Genomic DNA, 19,719 nt, shown 5'->3' with positions numbered 1-19,719 from the left:
AAATATGATTTAAGTAGAAAATTTTAGCTATGTATAAATTTGTTCCATCTTTTATACTTTAGGGAGGACTTTAGAGCCCTGTGGGTCTGGGCCTCTTCCCTCTAGCTCACTTATTCCCCTGTGATTTTAACAAATTATCCTACAGGTGAGTCTGTTTCCTCATCTGTTAGGTGGGGCATTAACTGTGGACAAGGTTGTTGTGAGGATTAAACAAGACATTGTCTGTAGGTAGGGTTCTGGTGCACAGCCAGCGCTCTGTCTTCTGTATTTGGTTTATTTTTTCTAAACAACTTTGATAATATCAGTATCATATTAGAATCCAAAATACACCTTTGTTCTTTTTAAAGAAAAGATTAAAAAAGATTTCTTGGGTAGTGTCCACTCTTAAAAATAATCAAAATTTCAGTACTCATACAATGGTTATTTCTAGTTTGTAAAGATACCATGAATAATAAATATGAAAACTTGTTTCATAATTAGACTTGTAGAGGAGATTTGAGTGGGTTTTTTTTTTATTTTATTTTTTTTAGGTTTTGTTTTTCAGCTGAAAAATTAAGTTTGAAACCGAATGACATGTGTTCATCATTCCTGTATGCCTTAGGAACACATTTTCTATTTTCCCTGTACATCTCTACCTTTCTCTGTGATGTTTTAGCTACTTTAAATTCTGTTTTGTGGAACATAAACAAGTGTTTATGAATATGTATTAGTGAGAAGCAGATTTTCGACTTAGTGAACAGAATTAAAATTTGGTAACAGATTTACTGTCTTCAGTTTTGATATATTCTTTTTCTTTGGCACTTTGAAACCATCCCTTACAAGTTAAAAACCTCAGAATTATTGAATGTCCTGGGATTCTCCACTAAGAGATGGCTTGACTTTCAGAATTCATCTCACATAAACTTTAGTGATGTGAGCCAGTTCACTTGTACTGGAAGCCTACTTGTGCAGATGGTTTCTCTGCCCTCTCCTCTGGTAGTTCCAGAATACGTTTCCTCAAATATTAATCTTACATAATTTCCCTCCTGAAAACTCCAGCATTGACCCATTGCCAGTAGAAGAAAATCCACACTCCTTTGCGTGGCACAGAAGGCACTTTAGGCTGGTTTTGACCTGATTTTTCAGCTTCAGCATCTACCATTCCTCCCTTCTCTTAATCCAGGCAGAGTAACTTGCATGCACCATTATTTCTGCTTAGTGTATTCTCTTTGCATGGCAAACCCCAGCTAACCCTTTCAAACCCATCTCACGTACTGTCTTGCTGAGTCTCTCGTGGACTCTTGGGGGCAGCATCAGACCCTCCTCAGCCCGCACTGTTCTTTCTTCCTAGGCTGGTGGTCATACCTCTCCACACCCGTCCACCTGCCAGCATGAGCCTCCCAAGGACAGGACCACGCCCAATTCCGTGTCATCTCCCTGGCTTTGGGCACAGAGCCAGACCCAACTAACTGCTCGAAAAATGGCTTCTTCAGCCTGTTTTTCAAAAAGAACAATCTATACGTTTGCGGTAGATTAAAGCACAGTGACGAAAATGCAGTAACAATCAGAATTCACACCAGGCGAATTGTATTTCTGTCCTGGTGCATGATGGTGAGTAGAGAAGCTCTATTATTACATGTAGGTGACTCGTGGGACTGGTGTGTGTCTTGCCTGAGGTGTGACAGGATGAATAGGAATCTCTGGTGCACTGGCAGACCTAACTTGAGAAATACCCGTGAACTTAGAGAAATCAAATACTGTTAGGGAAGGCGAATATTTCATTTTGGAATATTTTTTACAGGAGTCATTATTGTTTTTGGTCATTAAAGTGTTTGTTTTAACATAGTTGTACTTTACCTTTAAAACTTGATTCAGAAAAAAAAATTTTCAAATCAGATCTGGAGTAGATTACTTATGTTATAAGAGTGTCTTGTTTCTAATTATCATTCTCGCTAATATAATTAAAATGTAGTTTGTGAAAAGTCTATTGTCACATAATTTTAGTCATTTATTGTATAAAGTAGTACTTCTGTGTTAGAAAATTCTTAGTTTTAATCGTAAATTACAATAATAACTAGAAAAGTAGTTTATGCTTCTTACAAGTAATTCAAACATATAGAAATAGAGGAAAATATAAAAGCCTCATTCCCCTCCTTGTATTTTTTTTAAATTAATTAATTAATTTATTTTTGGCTGCATTTGGTCTTCGTTGCTGCGCGCCGGGGCTGCTCTTTGTTGCGGTGCTCGGGCTTCTCATTGCGGTGGCTCCTCTTGTTGCTGAGCACGGGTTCTAGGTGCGTGGGCTCAGTAGTTGTGGCCCACAGGCTTAGTTGCTCCGTGGCATGTGGGATCTTCCCAGACCAGGGCTCAAACCTGTGTCCCCCTGCATTGGCAGGAGGATTCTTAACCACTGCGCCACCAGGGAAGTCCCCTCCTTGTATTCTTTCAAACTTTTTCTGTACATTTATAAACTTGTACAACTTATATAAAAGTATATGTTTATATGCACACATACAAACATAACAGTATTTTTAAGAATATACGGCCTCTATTAATAAATTTTCATTAATTGGAAAGTCTGGCAATGTTTTCTATTACCAAACATAGTAGTTTCTTGTAATGCTTTAATTGAAAGTAGAAGTTCATTTGATGGTATTTGCACACATGAATTTGGTATGACGTGCTGATTGGAAGAGAGAGGGACTAATATGGGCCCAGTTGGTAAATTAAATCACTTGTTTGGTATCAATAGGAATTCTCTGATGCTGGGAAGGTTAGAAAGGAACCACTTAAGTGTGCCAAGGATTTTAAGAGTTGGACTTGGAGGCGGGAGGTGAGGGTCTGCCCCTGCCCATGGTTGTGTAACCCGAGGCCTGTCTGCGTGGTCGTGGTGGTGGCTGTGAGGACAGCTGGGCATGTTCCCACACAGGAGCAGAGCAGGGCCCCCTCCAGTGGGGCTGCACCTGGCGCTGGGCAGGGCTGGGGGGCTTGACTCCACCTAGGGCTCTTCTCAGGCGCTCGTTTCTGCTACCCTGTCCCTTTCTTCCCCGGGCAACAGTGTTTTAAGTTTTTGTTCATTCTTTATTAAAAAATTTTTAATATCCCCTCCCCCCCCTCCCCGAGATGAAGCCAGTTGTACCTGCCTTTCTCCATTTGTACTTCCACTTAAAAATAAATCCTGGGGGGCTTCCCTGGTGGCGCAGTGGTTGAGAGTCCACCTGCCGATGCAGGGGACAGGGGTTCGTGCCCCGGTCTGGGAGGATCCCACATGCCGCGGAGCGGCTGGGCCCGTGAGCCATGGCCGCTGGGCCTGCGTGTCCAGAGCCTGTGCTCCGCAACGGGAGAGGCCACAGCAGTGAGAGGCCCGCGTACCGCAAAAAAAAAAAAAAACGTTAAAAATAAATCCTGGGAGTTATTCCACAGCAAGTATTCAAACAATTCTGGAAATCACTGCTGTGGAGCCCCTCCCCACTCCTGTAGCTGCGCAGCACTTCAGGTGTGGGTGCAGCGTCTGTTCCTCCCCACGGTCCTGGCCGCTTCTGCCACGGGCAGTGCTGTGCACGCATCATCTTTTCTAGAAGAGATTCTCAGAAATGGAATTGCTGGGTCACAGGGTGGTTGGATGCACATGGAATTTTGTCATCACTACTTAATTATTAATTCGTGTTGGTGGATACTAGCTCTTTCCTAGGAAGGAGTTTGAATGTTGAGTGAAACCCGTCTTAAATCGCTCTCTTCTTAGTCTTGGGTGGAACACTGGGTCTGGTAACAGTGTTTTATTGTGAACTGCTATTGTGTTTGCCGAACGTTGCCATCGGCTGTTTCAGGATTTGTGTAACCTCTGGAGTATAGACGAATCACTATTAAACACAGAATTTTCTACTTCTGGCTGGCACTCAGGACCTCGTACATTTAAGGCATGGAATCGGAGTTTCAGGCTCTGCTGTGATCGGAGTGTGTCCTCCTGAGGGCTCAGCGAGCTCCACGCACTTTCCACATCCCTTAGTAGCAAAGTGGCCAAGAGCATGAGCAGACCAATCTGGTTTTTCACCCCCATTCTGTCACTAGTAGCTACCCCGTTAATATGGGATACTAATAGTTCAAATTTGTAGATTTGTTGTAAGAATTAACTCAGATACTATGTGCGTGACTAGCTTAGCACAGAACCTGCTGCATAGATAGCAATTCATACTCAGTAAATGGTAGTTACTTGTATTATTTACACAAGTATAGTTTGTAGCTTAGTCATGTTGCCCTCATTGATCTTCCAGAAACCTAGTTCAGGGGAGATTTACAGTCTGTCCGTCGGCCGTCCCTTGGCATCTGCCTTCCCTCACCTTCTGCTCCTCTGAACCTTTCAGCTGAAAGGCCTTGAAGAGAGCTCGCCCTCATCAGCCACCTCATGCCACGATCTAATCCTCTTGTGGCCTAGCCCAGCCAGTCTGGTAAGCCCTCCAGTTCTCCCCACCCCCAGCCCCAAATGCCTCCTGCCTTTTGGGGGAAAAGTGCAGTCCAGTTCCCTTCCGGTCGAACCTCTGCAGTGGCATAGCCTCCAGATCTGAGCAAGCTTCGCCAGCAGTCCTTTCCTGAGCCTTTGCTTCTTGAGCGTCATCTTTCTCAACTCTTGAGCCTTTTCTTCATTCTGGAAGGTTGCTATCCATTTGGTTTTGTCCCAGGATGGATTCAAGCTAACTTAATTTAGAAAAACTTATTTGTCATGCTAGCCCACCCTCGGGTTCAAGCAAATTAAAAGCTTCACATCCGGGCTTCCCTGGTGGCGCAGTAGTTGAGAGTCCGCCTGCCGATGCAGGGGACACGGGTTCGTGCCCCAGTCTGGGAAGATCCCACATGCCGTGGAGCGGCTGGGCCCGTGAGCCATGGCTGCTGAGCCTGCGCGTCCGGAGCCTGTGCTCCACAACGGGAGAGGCCATAACAGTGAGAGAGGCACGCATACTGCAAAAAAAAAAAAAAAAAAGCTCCACATCCTGCAGCGTAAAGGGGTAGGTCTGCTCAGGCATGTGGACGTGGGGTAGTTGGAACCTGCTGTGGCCTCTCCATGAAGCTGTGTGACCACAACAGACATGATGACGGTGGCCTCTCCAACCTGGACCTGGCTGCTTCCAGCCCCATTCTGTGGTTTGTGCTTAGAGGCCAAGCCTGAGAGTGGAGTTGGTCCTCAAAGAGGCATCTTCTTGGGGACACCCCACCCCACAGTAATATTCCCTGACCAGCTCCTCTCAGCCAGAGGGTGGGGTGGGGCTTGTCTTTTACTGGCTACAGTATCTGTGTTACTTAGGAAGGTAGGTGTGGCAGTTCCAGACCATGTCGCAGTCACCGGTGCAAACCTGCCTGAGATGCATCGTGCAGCTGTTCCAGAACTGCAGTTTTCAGGATGTTAGTGTGGCCAGCGTGTCCTTCTTTCTTCAAGGGGTGGGGGAGTACGGAGCACTTCTCAGAGGAGAACTCCCTGCCCAAAACAGCTTTAGCCTTTTTCTGCAGGGGTTCTTTTAACACCAAGTAGGTTTTTTCCTACCTCTGTGCTTATTTTCTCCAGTATACAGGCCCCATCATGGAGAACCATTAGAATTCTAATCCTCATCTGGGAGACGGTGTGGAGAGGAGCTGAACATGGAAGATTTGTGCCGGCTCCTTTGGGCCAGAAGGGGAGGGAAGGGTGGGCTTCTGAAGCTCTGAGCCTAGGTGCTGCAGGCAGGGGCCGTGCTGGTGGCGAAGGAGGAGCTTGAGACTGCGCGCTCCGGGAGCCCCTCGGCCCAGCGGCGAGGTGGGCAAGGGCTACAGAGTGTCCTTAGAGCGTGGAGAGCCAGGGCCACGCGGTTCTGTGTAGGGCTTCCCAGCGGCGGGCTTAAACAGCATTTTACGAACAGTAGATATACAGGAAGAACACTAAATGGCCTGCGTGGCATTTTACTTAGAGTTGTCAGGAGATTGTAAGTCGTATGTGTGTTTTTCTCCTAGGTTCATTTTCCAGACACTGAAAGAGCAGAATGGCTAAATAAGGTAAGAGAAGAATACTGAACACCAGATATCAGTGGGAATTAGAGGATGACATGCCATATTTCCATATTTGGGGATTTGGACGCTGACAATATGTGAACGCATTTGGACTTAGCGGGTTGGCTTCTGCTCTCAAAGGAACTCGGTCATAACTGAGACGTTACTTGCCTTTTCTAAACAGTGCAGACTGTTTCTTTGACATGAGGAAGTTAATGATATATTCATAGTTGGATGTTTGGCCCTGTGTCTTCTTTCCTGATCAGCTACTGCTCAGATCTCTTTTATGATAGTCATAAGCGAAAATTTTGGAACATTATTGTGAAGAGGGAAATAACTCCCAAGAAATCTAGTGGTAGATAATAATGTTTTTTTTAAAGGTTATGGTTTTAGGTCATTATACTTTGAAGTAGATCTCTTTTATCTCTATGTTTTATATATCCCTAGAGTTATATAGTAAAAACGAATGTGAATCATGATTACCCAAAAAGTAATCACTAGAAGTTAGTCCATCCTTAAAGAAAACTCATTAATGTTGAGAATGATACAGTTTTAGAAAGTTTTTTAGCAGTGAGTTGAAACCACAGGATTTTCTGACCTTTTAGCAATGATTAAATGTGCTGATATGATTAAACAGCATATTTAACTAGAATAACTAATTCCTGCAACATATTGGTTGGTTAATCAATAGTTTACTGTTGTAATACATTTTAAAATTTTAGGTGCGTAGCAAAAAGGACGCCCTCCCCACTTTGCTTTTCAAAAATTCTGGTAAACTATAGGAGCATGATTTTCCATGATGACTTAAGTACTATACCATCTTGTTTAACCTGAACTCTTTCTCCTTTTCAGACTGTAAAACACATGTGGCCTTTCATTTGCCAATTTATAGAGAAGTTATTTCGAGAAACCATAGAGCCGGCTGTGCGGGGAGCACACACCCACCTCAGCACCTTCAGCTTCACGAGGGTTGACGTGGGGCAGCAGGTTTGTTTCTTCTTAAGTGTTCTCACCTGTGCACAACTGAAAAGAGTGGTAAACTACCTGAGACTGTCTCTAGAGAAAGCTGCTTTGCGGAAGGCTGGCAGTGTGTGCGGGTCCTCCCCAGGTCTGCCTCCCATGGGGCCCTCTCCTCCTCTGTTGGGGCCTCGCCTCGTTCGTCCACTGTGGTCTCTCGGCCAGTCCAGGTCCGTCGGAGGTCCCCTCAGCCCCAGAGAGTCTCTGCCCCATGTTCTTCTGTTAGAATTACCTGTGTACAGCTTTCTACCAGCTGTCCTGCTGGAAAGGGAGTTTGATGTGTAAACTCACTAAGGATGATGAGACCGACACCAGCTGGAGGCGCCCGCTCCACCTCAGCGTTTACAGCAGCAGCTCGGGCTCCAGTGCTGGGCTTGCGGTGTGGCGGTAGTGGCACAGGGGAAGGGAAAGCTAGGCTTTGTTGTTGGAATTATGTTATATACAAAAGAAAGTCACTAATTCCAACACTGCTAGGAAGCCTCATGACCACCATTAAGGGCAAGTTTCCTTTTTTATGTTTTTAAGTCAGTGTTTACAATAATTAGCAACAGTTGAAGGTAATATTTTGTCTGTTGAGGTGTAATTGACACATAACATAGCATTAGTTTCAAGGTAACATTGTTTTTTTTGCCTAATAAAAACTCGGAGTTCAGTAGTACTTTTAAACTCGCACCCCAGGGCAGAGCCCGACAACCCACTCTCACCACGCACTGCGTCCCGATGTCTGTGCTTCAGCCTGTCGGGGTGTTAGTGAATGTGGCTGAGGACCACCTGACCCCCATCCATGTCACTGCCCCCAGACTCGTTCCCATCCCACACTCCCCAGGCTGTCAGTCACCCTTCCCTATCAAGGCCCATTTTCTGTGGGCAGAGAATGCTCCTTCTCTTCTGTGGTGCCTCAGGCGTGTGTGTACTGCCGAGCTGTGTCGTGCATGCAGGCCGTTTGCCTGCTTGGCTCTGAGGTCTGCAACACGCTGCAAGTCGGGGTGTGGGCATCCTTTTGTTTGAGCACACCGGGCCAGCACAGGACCACCATGGGTCACTACCTTTAATTTTCACTTTACCTCAGTCACCTCAAACGATCACGACAGGTGGGAAGACACAGCTACAAGCTAGAATGCATGTGACTGTGAAGGGCGGATGGTGACTGGCTTAGGCCTCGAGAGCCGAGAGCCGTGTAAGGTCTGGGAGGCGCGTCCTTCCCCTGCCTGCCCCTCCTCCTCCGGCCCTGCAGTCACTGTCTCCCTCTGGCTGGCGTTTGTGTCTCCCAGAGTCAGGTAAGCTCATGCTTGCGCAGATTCCAGCTGGGTTTGTCTCAGGAAGAATTACATTCCTGTTTCACATGCGCTTCAGTTTGATGCTATGTAAGATCATCATCGGAGGAGTCGGCAGGAGTGCAGAGAGTGGTGCGGGTTCAGTCGGCGTCGCCGTAGCTGCAGGGACCTCTTTTGGGCACACAGGGCCCAGGCTGGTTGATTGAAGGGGCAGGAGAGCCCGAGCAGAAAAGCCTGGGACCTGGGACGGTAGGAAGTGCAGACTTAGAGTTCCTCCTGCAGCTGGTTGAGGAATAAGGTTTCAGGACACCCACACTGTCAGAGTGAGCAGTAAGACTCCAGAGGTCCGGTAGTTCTTCAGCTTGAGTTTTTAATGCTCAAATGTCATGTTGAAAACTTTCGTAGGAGGGGTCTCAAATCAATTAACGGGAAGAAGGTTTTGAAATGATGTTGAAATACAGCATTTATTGTAGGTCTGCCTTTTCTTTTTACAGAGTCATTTGATTGTGACCTTGTAGCATGTATTAGGTGTTGAAAATATAGCTAGTATTTTTGATTCACTCAAAAGCCCCATTTGTATTAAAATCTTAAGAAATGGAAAATTATGACATAAAGAAAAAATGAAAGGAAGTTATATTTTAAACAATTAGTAAGGATGGAGTAGAGGGCAAGGGTCAAAGTCATCTGGAAGAGACAAGGGCCCAAGGCTCCTGGGAAGGAGCGAAGCAGGGTCCTAGCAGAGCTGCGTCTGTGGCCCCTGAGCACCTGCTGTGCCAGGCCGTGCTCCTCGACCCGCATGGTCCTGTGTCCTGTAGCCTCGCTATCGCCCATGTGGAGCTGCCCTCCTGACCGTGGTTTACAGATGAGGGTGCTGAGGGACAGAGGTTTCACAACTTGCTAGAGGTGGAACAGCAAGTACATTGTGAAGCAGAGTTTTCACTCCTGTGGCCTGATGCTGAAGCTCGTTGTCTCAGCTCTGCTATGTCACAGGGCTTGGTTTTTCTTTCACCCTTCCTATGTTTTAAGTAAGCCAGTTCTTGTTTCAGCCCCTCAGGATCAATGGTGTTAAGGTGTATACTGAAAATGTGGACAAAAGGCAAATTATTTTGGACCTTCAGATTAGGTAAGTTTGTATTTATGTCATAATTAATGATGTGTGATGTCACTTAGCTGTACCCATAAGGTGGAGGATATAATGAGCACATTTCTTACCTGCTGTTTGATGGAATTGGACTAACTTCTTGTTGAAGACCTAAATTTATTTACTTTCTGGTTTTAGTTCCTGGCAGCCTAGATAATTGCTATCATTCATAAAACATGTTAAATAAAAGAAAGTAAAGGCACTACAAGAAAAGAAAACGACAGACCCATATCCCTTGTGAACACTGATGCCACAATCCTCAAGAAAGTGCTAGCAAACTGAATTCAGCAACACAGGAAAAGGATTATATACCGTGACCAAGTGGGATTTATTCCTGGGATGCAAGGATGGTTCAACATAAGAAAAGTGATCAGTGTAATGCCCCACATTAACAGAATGAAGGGGGAAAAAAAACCCTGCATGATTATCTCAGTTGATGAAGAAAAAGCATTTGGTGAAATTCAACACACTTTCATGATAAAAAACTTAAAAATGAAACAGACAGAAACTACTCCAGCATAATAAAAGGCATATATTCCCAGCAAGCGGCATGCTCAGTGGTGAAAGACACACCTTTTCCTCTGAGATAAGGAACAAGACAGGGATGCCCGCTTTCACCACTACTGTTCAACATGGTACTGGAAGTTCTTTTAGAGCAATTAGGTATGAAGAAAACGAAGTGAATGGCATACAAGTTGGAAAGGAGAAAGTAAAATTATTTTTGTACACAGGTAATATGATCTATGTAGAAAACCTGAAAGATTCCAGAAAAAAAAGCTTTTAGAACTAGTAAATGAATTTAGCAAAGTAGAAGGATACAAAATCAATGCAAAAAAAAATCTGTTGCATTCTATACCCTAACAACAAGCAATCCAAAAAGGAAATTAAGAAAACAATTTCATTTACAATAGAAAGAGAAAGAATAAAATACGTAGAAATTAACTTAACCAAGGAGGTAGGTGGAAGACTTGTACAATGAAAACTACAGAACATTGCTGTAAGAAATTAAAGAAAACATAAATACATAGAGATACATCCCATGTTAGTGGTTTGGAAGACTTAATATTGTTAAAAGTCAACAATAAAAGCAATCTGTAGAAGCAGTGTAATCCATATAATCATATATCTGATAAGGGATTGAGATCCAGAATGTATAAGGAACTCTTACAACTCAACAGCAACAAAAAAACAAATAACCTGATTCAGAAATGAACAAAGGACTTGAATAGACATTTCTCCAAAGAAGATACACAAGTGGACACAGGCACTTGTGTCCTGTGAAAGGGTGCTCAACATCACTGTTAAACAGGGAGAAGCAAAACCAGACTGCAGTGAGAAACCGCCTCACACCCATTAGGATGGCACCTATCAGAAAACAGATTAATGCGGAAGTGTAGGAACTGGAACCCCTGTGCACTTGATGGCGAGAATGTAAAAGGTACAGTTGCTATGGAAACAGAATAGTTGTTCCTCAAAAAATTAAACAATTACTGTATGACCCAGCACTTCCATTTCTGGGTACATACCCAAAAGAATTGAAAACAGGGTCTCAAAGAGGTATTTGTGCACTTGTGTTCATAGCAGCTATATTCCCAATAGCTAAAACATGGAAGCAACCCAGGTGTTCATTGACTGTTGAATGGGTAAGCAAGGTGTGTTATGTACATACAGTGGAGTATCATTCAGCCTTTATAAAGAAGGAAATCCTGCAGTGTGTAGTGTCCATCCTGCTACAACAGGGATGAACCTTGAGGACATTATGCTAAATGAAATAGGATAGTCACGAAAAGACAAATCCTGTCTGATTCCACTCATGTGAGGCCCCCAGAGGAGTCAGATTCACAGAGACAGAAAGTAGGATGAAGGCTGCAGGGGGCTGGGGGAGGCGGGGTCAGAAGTTGTGTAATGGGTATAGAATTTCAGTTTTGCAAGATGCAGAGAGTCTGGAAGTGATGATGGTGGTGATGGTTGCACAATAATCTGAATGTGCTTAATGCCACTGAGCCGTGCACTAAAAAATGGTTGAGATGGTAATTTTATGTATATTTTACCACAATAAAGAATAATTGGGAAAAAAATTACTTAGGGATCTGCCAGGTGCCTTGCCTGCATGGTAGAGAGGTTTTCTCTGGCTCTTGTCTTCACTGTTCATGAGCCTTTTTTTTCTTTTTCTTTTTTGGTGTCTTATTGACTGCCAAGATTCTGGCTTTCCCTGAGGCCCCGGCCCAGCTGTGTGCAGGCCACTGCTGAGCTGCTGACTGACACACGGCTCCGCAGGGTTTGGTTTGTTGTTTTGGCTAAGGATCATTTTATTTTATCATGTCATCTTTGAGTTTCTAAAGTGTATTAATATAGTAAATGAACAGTCAGTACCAATTACCTTTATTCTAGAAGGGAGCATAGAATGTTGTGATGATGTAATACGGAAAATTCTGCGTCTTTAACATATTTGGAACTACTGCAAACGCTGGTGCCGTCAGTGCAGTAGAAGAGGAAGCCCCGCGTGTGTCTTCGGGTCAGCCGCACCCCGGAAGGGCTGTCCACTAGGCTGAGGATGGGCTTCAGGAGCGTGGGAGCCTTGTTCTCTTGTTCCAGCACCGAGGGAGCACTTCATACACATTCATTAAATAAGCATCGGAATGAATCTGCTACCGGACACCATTTTGAAGATGCAGCCTGGCTTTTGTGGTTTCAGCAGACATGACGGCATACGCAAGTTATGCAGCTCAGATATTTATGTCTCTAAAAAGTCTGCATTCTGCTTTTTCCTGTGTTCCAGATAAGGACCGTAACTAGGTTACTGGCCGTGGAGTTGGGGAAGGAGTAATTGAGAGCTATGAGGAAATAAATGATCAAGTCTTGGTGTGTGTGGGCGAAAACCTGTCGTTCACCATCTGCCTCTACAAGGGTGAGGCCACCAGCCACTGCAGTTGCTGACCTTCCACACACCCTGAAAGGAGTTCAGGGCAGGGATCAGGAATGAGGCCCTCTGTGCTCTGGGAAAACTGGCAGAACAGGTCTTCAGATAGATATATTCGGGAGACGATGTTATGAGCCCAATTTCTTGAATCTTCTCATAGCTAGAAAAGCACTGCTATCATTAACTCAGATGTCTGCCCCTCGTGGCTAGCAGCAACTTTCTGCCAAAATGTGTGCTTGACCGTACGTCCTCCCTTCACCAAAAGAACCTACAGGTATTGAGTTTTACATCAGGACTGTGAATATTGGAAGACTTTCATCCCAGACGCCTTTTGTCACTATTTTGCTCATGTGCTTAGTCTCTCTCATGGTTATCAAATTGCCCCCCGACGCTCCCACGCAGGAGTGGGAAGTCCTGCTTCCAAGAGTCAAGGGTGGGAGTCAGATCATACGGATCCCACGCAAAACGTAGTGGTCGTGCCATGTTCACAGTAAAGATGGGTGCAAGCCTTACATTCAGCATCAGGCTGTATTCATGTTTGTTTCACATTAATGATCGAAAAGACTTAATTGTTGAGTAAAATTGATACCTCGGATGGATGTTATGTCTTTAACCTTTGACATCAGAGGGCCCTGAGCACTGCTAGTTTCCTCAGTACGGGGAGCTTGGGCACAGCATTTATTTGTGGTGAAACATAATCTCAGCATTTTTTATGTTTTAAACAAGCATAGTTGTTTATAAAACAAATGAAAACTACGCTCCATCAAGAGACTGCTCCAGAAGCCACACTTTGAGAAGTGACATTTATACCAAGGCCTCTGGCCAGGCTGCCTGCCTCGCCACCCATGCGGTGGTACTGACTGGTGTCAGTGACCGCTCCAATGTAGGCACTAGAACACTCTGGCACGGCCAGGCTGCAGGTTACAGCTTTGCCTACAGTCTAGTTCTGGTTGCTTTACTATCATTGTATTCAGATTATATATCTTGCAGGTCTGTGGTGATTAAGAGAATGTAATACAGAACTTTTTCTTTGCTAGTTTTGTAGGAAATTGTGAGATTGATTTGGAGATCAAGCGATATTTTTGTAGAGCTGGTGTGCAAAGTATACAGGTAAGGTTTTTTTTAAGTTTCTTAGTCTTAAATTCTCTGTGCTCTATTCAGAAAGAAAATCATGAAGTTTTTATTAACTCAGAATTTCTTTGAAGTTAAGTTTTTGTTTATAGGTTATACTTGAGAGAAACCTGAAGTCAGATGCTCAGGAATCACTGAGAGGATCCTGCATCCTCCTTCTTGTGTCTGTAATGGCCTGTGGAATTGTTTTCTGTTAAAGTTTCGGTTTCCCATTTGAATTTAGATTCATGGTACAATGCGGGTGATCCTGGAACCACTGATTGGAGACATGCCCTTAGTGGGAGCTTTGTCTATCTTCTTCCTTAGGAAGCCAGTAAGTCAACGTTTATTTCATTCTTTTCTCCCCATTCACTGACAAGAATGTGTACCTACCGAAGAACAGACAGAGTGGAGAAAAAGAGCTTAACTCACTTTATTCCCTTTGGTGCATGAATCCTGCGTGGTTTCATCTCTTTGTGCCTTAACAGAGGGCTTCACATCTCTCGATAGACAACTTTTTTCCTCATTATAAAAATAATATGTTTGCTGCAGAAAATTTGAAAGCAGACCTTAGAAAGTATGGGTTGTAACTAACATTCAGCGCCTGTCACTGAGTATGGTATATATTTACTCATTCAATCCTCATAGCTCTGTAGTTAAATACTAACACTAAATACTTTTGCTGACCAGGACCTGAGAGTCTGATCTGTCCAAGTCACAAAACCAGTAAGTCTGGGATCTGCACCTGGACCTGCCCTGGTCTGGCAGAATTGCTATCCTCATACTCACCCTAAGTCTCCCTGCAGCCGTCCCCCACCCCGCCATTCCCTGCCTCTCGGGGTGTGTTGAATGAAGCACACAGTATGCTGTGTTTTTAAGAGTCACAAAGATTAATTTTGACTAAATTATATTTTAACACTTGGATAAGCCATGATATTATTATTTCACATTCCATTTTTGCTTATAAGTCGTCAATACTTATTACTCATTATTAGCCACAAAAGTAAGACAACAAACACGTCATCTACCTAGACTCTCCCTCACTGAGACCCTTTCTCCTCGCCGAGGCCCCTCCCCTCACTGAGACTGTCCATCCTCAGCTGGGTGGCTCCGTTCCTACAAGGCTCCTCATCTGGGCTTCTGCAGCCTCTGGCTCCCTGCCTCGGCCCTGTCCTCAGTGGACTTCACCGCTAGGGGTCTTGCCCGGCAGACTGACCCACCAGGGGCCGATTCTCACTCGCAGACGGTCATCTGTCCAGTGCAGTGGTGGTACCACCCCCACCCCTCCCCCATCGTCCCTGCCACCTCCCTCCTCCTCTCTCCCTCCTCTCCCAGAATGCTTCCCTTCCCACGACACGGGCAGCCAGGTTCCCTCCTTGTCCCTGTGCCTCGCAGCACACTTCTTAATCTTTGGAAGCCACAGCCATATCTGTCTCCATACAGTTCAGTGAATGTCTGATGAATGAATGGATCTGTTTCTCAGATACCTCTTCACAGTGTGCCATTTTTGTAACCTGCGATGAGTCCTTTCTGGAGGTGTCATTAACATCATGTGTAGTGTAAAATGGGGGTATTCATTTGAATAATTTGGTTCAAATAACTTAATACAAATTATTGTTGCTGGTTTTTAAAATACAAGTTTATCTAGACCAAACAAGTGGTGCTTTTCTGTGTAAAAACATAAGAAGTAAGTGTCATCACTTTTTGTTACCACTAAAATTATTATTCTCATTTGCTTTTTGTTGCGTAAATAATTGGCTTATTTTGAACGTATCTTAACGACACAAAACATGGTAAAATTCAAAAGCTATTAAGGAACATCTGTGTTAAATTTTAATTTATTAAAATTTTGAGAAATGAAGAAATCTGTAAAAGATTCAAATTTCATGGGTTTTTTTTCCCACATACAAGTTGTTGAAAAGACAGTATGTTTAAGAAAATTCCTTCATTAATGAATATAAAAAACTAATCCTTAGCAAGTTGATAAGTATTTTTAGTTTGCAGGGAATTTTTAACAATTTAAAGTTTTTTATTCAGCTCAGAATGTAACAAAATCCAAATCTTTAAATCTTCCTCAAAACTTTGTAGTATTCTTCATCGGATCTTTCTTAGGTATACTTAGTTTAAAAATAACATTGTAGGGACTTCCCTGGTGGTCCAGTGGTTCGGACTCCATGCTTCCACTGCAGGGGGCCCAGGTTCAGTCCCTGGTCAGGGAACTAGGATCCCACAAGCCGTGCAGCCAAAAAATAAAAAAAATAACATGATAATATTAATTTCCAAATGACATTTTAGTACTCAGAAAAGCAGGATGAGGCTGTGAAAGGTTGAGGATCACTTGTATCCTTATATGGTGAATTACAGTCACCAAGCACAGGCTTCAGAGAAAAGGGACTTTTTCAGTCGCTTTCATCTGGAAAATGTAAGAGCAGAATTCCCTGCTGGCTGCCAAGTCCTTCCTCACCCCAGTGAAAAACAGAAAGATTTGGGGTTTTGACCATCCAGATGATTTAGAAGCATGGCAACCTTCAGAAGAATATGAAACTTTCGCATGTTTTTTTTGCTCGTTGATTTGTTTAGATTAGTTCTGATAATGTGCTACTTGTTTTTAAAAAAATAACCACAGGTGTCTGCAGTGCTGACCTCATTGAGCACAGTGGGGGCAGGGCGGATGTACTGTCCTCTTATTTCAGGTTAAGTGACAGACGTGAGTCCCACACAACCTCACTTTCCGCTCCTGGTTCTTTCTCTTCTTTGAACTGCGTGCTTTGAACAAATTACCATCTTCTCCCAGTATCCACAGGGGATTGGTTCCAGGACTCCCACGGACCGAAATCCGTGGGTGCTCAAGTTCCTTATTAAATGGCATAGCATTTGTACATAACCTATGCACATCCTCTCATATCCTTTAAATCATCTCTAGATCACTTATAACACCTAGTACAGTGTAAATTCTGTGTAAATAGTTGAAAGTCCAATGTAAATAGTTGCCCTAGTGCAGCAGATTCAAGCTTTGCTTTTTGGAACTTCTGGAATTTTTTCTTTCCTAATACTTTTGATCCGTGTTTGGTTGAATCTGAGGAGGCGGAACTGGAACCCTCAGGTACGGTGGCCCAACTGTATTTAATTTCTGTAAGCCTCAGTCTCCCCATCGGTAACATGGGGAGTACACTAATACCTCCCTCAAAAGATTAGAGGTGACGATTAAATGTAAAACACTTGGTATAGCACCTGGCACATAGTGAGTCTTCAGATGTTTCAGAAATTAAATATTTTCCTATACGTAGGGTTAGCATTCTGGTGGGGTCCTGACAGCAGAGGCCGAGCACTGGTAAGCACAGAAGCTTGGGTTAAGATTCTGGTACGAGCCAGGGCGACCTACTCTCTGCCCTTGGACGTGTCCCAGGGGCCACCCACTCGTGCTAACTTGACAGTTGTTGGGATTGCCTCTGGCATGCACTCTTAAGAGTGTTTCAGAATCCTTAGGTCATTTTTAGGTTTGTCTCAGGAGTATGGATTAGAGTAGACTGAGTCAGGAGGTCCTTTCTAGAACTTCTCCAGGAGATGGTCTGGGGCTCACTCGGAACGTGTTTATCCTGAAGGGCTCCTCCCAGCTAGCAAAGGACATGCCTGCTGAGTCTTTGATCCACAGATTGAGTTTCTTCACCTATAAAATGGAAATAACATCTTTCTTTTAGAGTGATTGTGAAAAGAAATCGAATCCTACTAAGTAGGACTCCAGCAATGGAGGTACCTTAAGCAAAGGAAGGGGGAGAGGGGGGGCTTTATTTGAACACAAAACGAGCATGTATTGATGTCTCACGAAACCCATGCAGGGGCTGCGGTTGGGAGTCAGGAACAGGACGGAATGTGGAACGTGGACGCCGTGGCCACTGTCTCTTGTGCCTGGTCTGCCTCAGCTTCGTTCTTCTCTCGCCCTAAGACCAGCCTCCTCTGGTCCTTCAGGCCACAGGCCAGAAACACTGGCTGCAGCGAGCCTCCTGGTCTTCCCTTGGTCCTTGCCTGCCCTGTTCCAGCTGCATCAGATACAGACCCTTAACCCCGCGACCAGGAGTAGGAAGGTTGCAGCATTTGAACGAGGCCCCCAGAAACCGATTCCTGCAGCCCTGTGTAGGAGGCGGCCATGAGGGGCGAGGCTGGGCTGGGCTGGCAGGTCCGTGGAGCCCACTGTACGACAGAGGCCCAGTCTTAGGCCACACATTAAGCCACTGGGGAGTTGGCGGCTGTTCATCCCGCCAGGTGTTCTCTGCATTTCTTGGAGCTGGGGTTTGATATCTTTCATCATTTTGGAGCGTCTTGCCCCACCACTGTTGTTGTGCTGCTCTTTCAGTGGCCCTGCCCCCTCCCCGTGACTCTGTCTCTGGAGGGTCTTGTGCAGGAGAGAGTGTCGCACCCGCCCCCAGCAATACTGGATCTCTGGTCAAGACATAGAGGGTGAATTCTGTTCCTGTCCTCTGAGTGGCTGTGGGCCCTCGCCTCTCGAAGGCAGGGCTTCTGCCCTTCCTGCAGCAGCTGTGCTCTCCCTGGCCCGCCCTATTTCTGTGGATTTCACAGGGTTTTCTCTGGCTCTCCTGCCCTGGGACAGGCCCTGTCGCCTCAGCTCCCCATGCATCCAGGAGTGACGCTCTTCCCAGTTTTCTACATCCCAAGTGGAAGCTGGAAGTCCTAGGAGCTTTAAGACATAAGAAAAATATTCGTGACCTTTACCACCAGCCCAAATCAGAAAATGCAGAAACTCTGGAGAAGGGCGGAGCCATCAGTCTGTTTTGTTTTGTTTTTAAATATTTATTTTCTTTTTGGCTGCATCCGGTCTTCAGTTGCGGCACGCGGGCTCCTTCTTGTGCTGCGCAGACGTCTCTCTAGTTGTGGCGCGCGTGCTCAGTAGTTGTGGCGCACAGGCTTAGTTGCTCTGCTGCATGTGGGATCTTAGTTCCCTGGCCAGGGATCGAACCCGCCTCTCCTGCATTGGAAGACGGATTCTTAACCACTGGACCACCAGGGAAGTCTCCACCAGTCCATTTTTAACAGACTTCCTGTGTAGGACGCCTGGCGTGTCGTCAGTGCTGAAACGAGCAGTGGCTGTTGCCGACTCTCCTGCAACCCGCAGATGGCACGGAGGGCAGAGGGCAGCTGGCTGAGGTTCCCGTGAACACATGCTGCACTGGTGGGGTTCCAGTTGCAACGTGCCCACCTTACTCACTGTTCCTTGGCAGCCCAAAGAGCTGATTTCCTGTCCTTTGGAAGCACGTCTCACTGGTTCTTCAGTTTCTCGAAAGGAGATCCCAGTCATCCAGACTTGGGGGGGGGGCACTAATTTTAGTTGCTTTCCCAAAGCGCTGCCTGGATCTGCCCCTCCCGGTGGCTCCCCGCTGTGCCCCTGCCCTCACACCTGTCCACCTGCTCACACACTCACTCTCTCGTCCTCCCACACACAGTCACTCACACTCCTCTCCCACCCCCTCAGCTTGGCTCTTATATCCCCTGGCCTCCCTGTGTTGAGGGACAGGCCAGCTCCCCCTTCAGGGCCTTGAACGTGGAGGCCCTTCCCCTGGGGCCTTCTTTCTTGCATTCAGATCTCTTCTTTTCAAACTCACCTGAGTCTGTCCTTCCATGAATTCTGCTCCTGCCTCCCAGGCATTTTGTTTCTCTGAATTTGGGTAGCATTCAGGTATATCTTATCATTTTGACAAGGGTCCTGTGAGTAGGCCCTCTGTCACCTGAGAGTTTGTAATCTAGTTAGCGAGTCCCTTCCAGGTGACCACCCTTTGGGAGGGCCTTTGAGTGCTTCTTTACTCCTGATTCAGCAGGATGCCCCAGGCTCATGTTAACAGTTTTTGCCCCAGACCTGGAATCAGCCATTTCTTCAAAATCCCCTGTTCCTTTTAGTGGAAAATGCGTTTTAGAGATCATAGTCAGGGTGCTATACTGAGTCCTAGGGAGGTTAGTGTTTCAGGACTTTATTAAAGTTGTTGCTTTTGAGTGTTGCTCTGTCCGAAAGAATCTTGACCCTTCCAGTTCATATTTATAACCACCTACTCCCCAGCTTTGTCACTCCAGCTATATGGGTAATAGAGGTCATGCAATTTCACTTAGCATCTTCTACAATATAAAGCACAAGCAATTTCATTATGTGCAGTATCCATCTTGACAGGAAAAGCAGTGTTTCCAATCAGTACTTTTTACCTGTCCATATCTGTTTAATAGAATCTCAGCCAACTATATAGGAATTATTCTAAGATAAATAC

The 19,719-nt window shown here is 45.1% G+C and overlaps 2 protein-coding genes across 3 annotated transcripts in view; both read left to right on the top strand.

Annotated features, from left to right (window-relative positions):
- NCAPG2 (non-SMC condensin II complex subunit G2) overlaps positions 1-19,719 on the top strand; it is a 278,460-nt gene that overhangs the window by 151,225 nt on the left and 107,516 nt on the right. The gene's annotated exons all lie outside the window — the stretch shown is intronic.
- Positions 1-19,719, top strand: part of ESYT2 (extended synaptotagmin 2) — a 74,454-nt gene that overhangs the window by 21,304 nt on the left and 33,431 nt on the right. For both annotated transcript variants that reach the window (XM_081243870.1, XM_081243871.1), the window contains exons 2-6: positions 5,956-5,997; positions 6,844-6,978; positions 9,329-9,405; positions 13,381-13,453; positions 13,698-13,787. In XM_081243870.1, the coding sequence (XP_081099996.1) occupies positions 5,956-5,997; positions 6,844-6,978; positions 9,329-9,405; positions 13,381-13,453; positions 13,698-13,787 (417 nt within the window). The remainder of the gene's footprint in view (positions 1-5,955; positions 5,998-6,843; positions 6,979-9,328; positions 9,406-13,380; positions 13,454-13,697; positions 13,788-19,719) is intronic.

The sequence above is a fragment of the Mesoplodon bidens genome (genome assembly GCF_964165515.1).
Source record: "Mesoplodon bidens genome assembly, chromosome: 9".
NCBI lineage: Eukaryota > Metazoa > Chordata > Mammalia > Artiodactyla > Ziphiidae > Mesoplodon > Mesoplodon bidens.
Note: the sequence above shows the minus strand (reverse complement) of the source record. Positions and strands in the feature narration are given on the sequence as shown.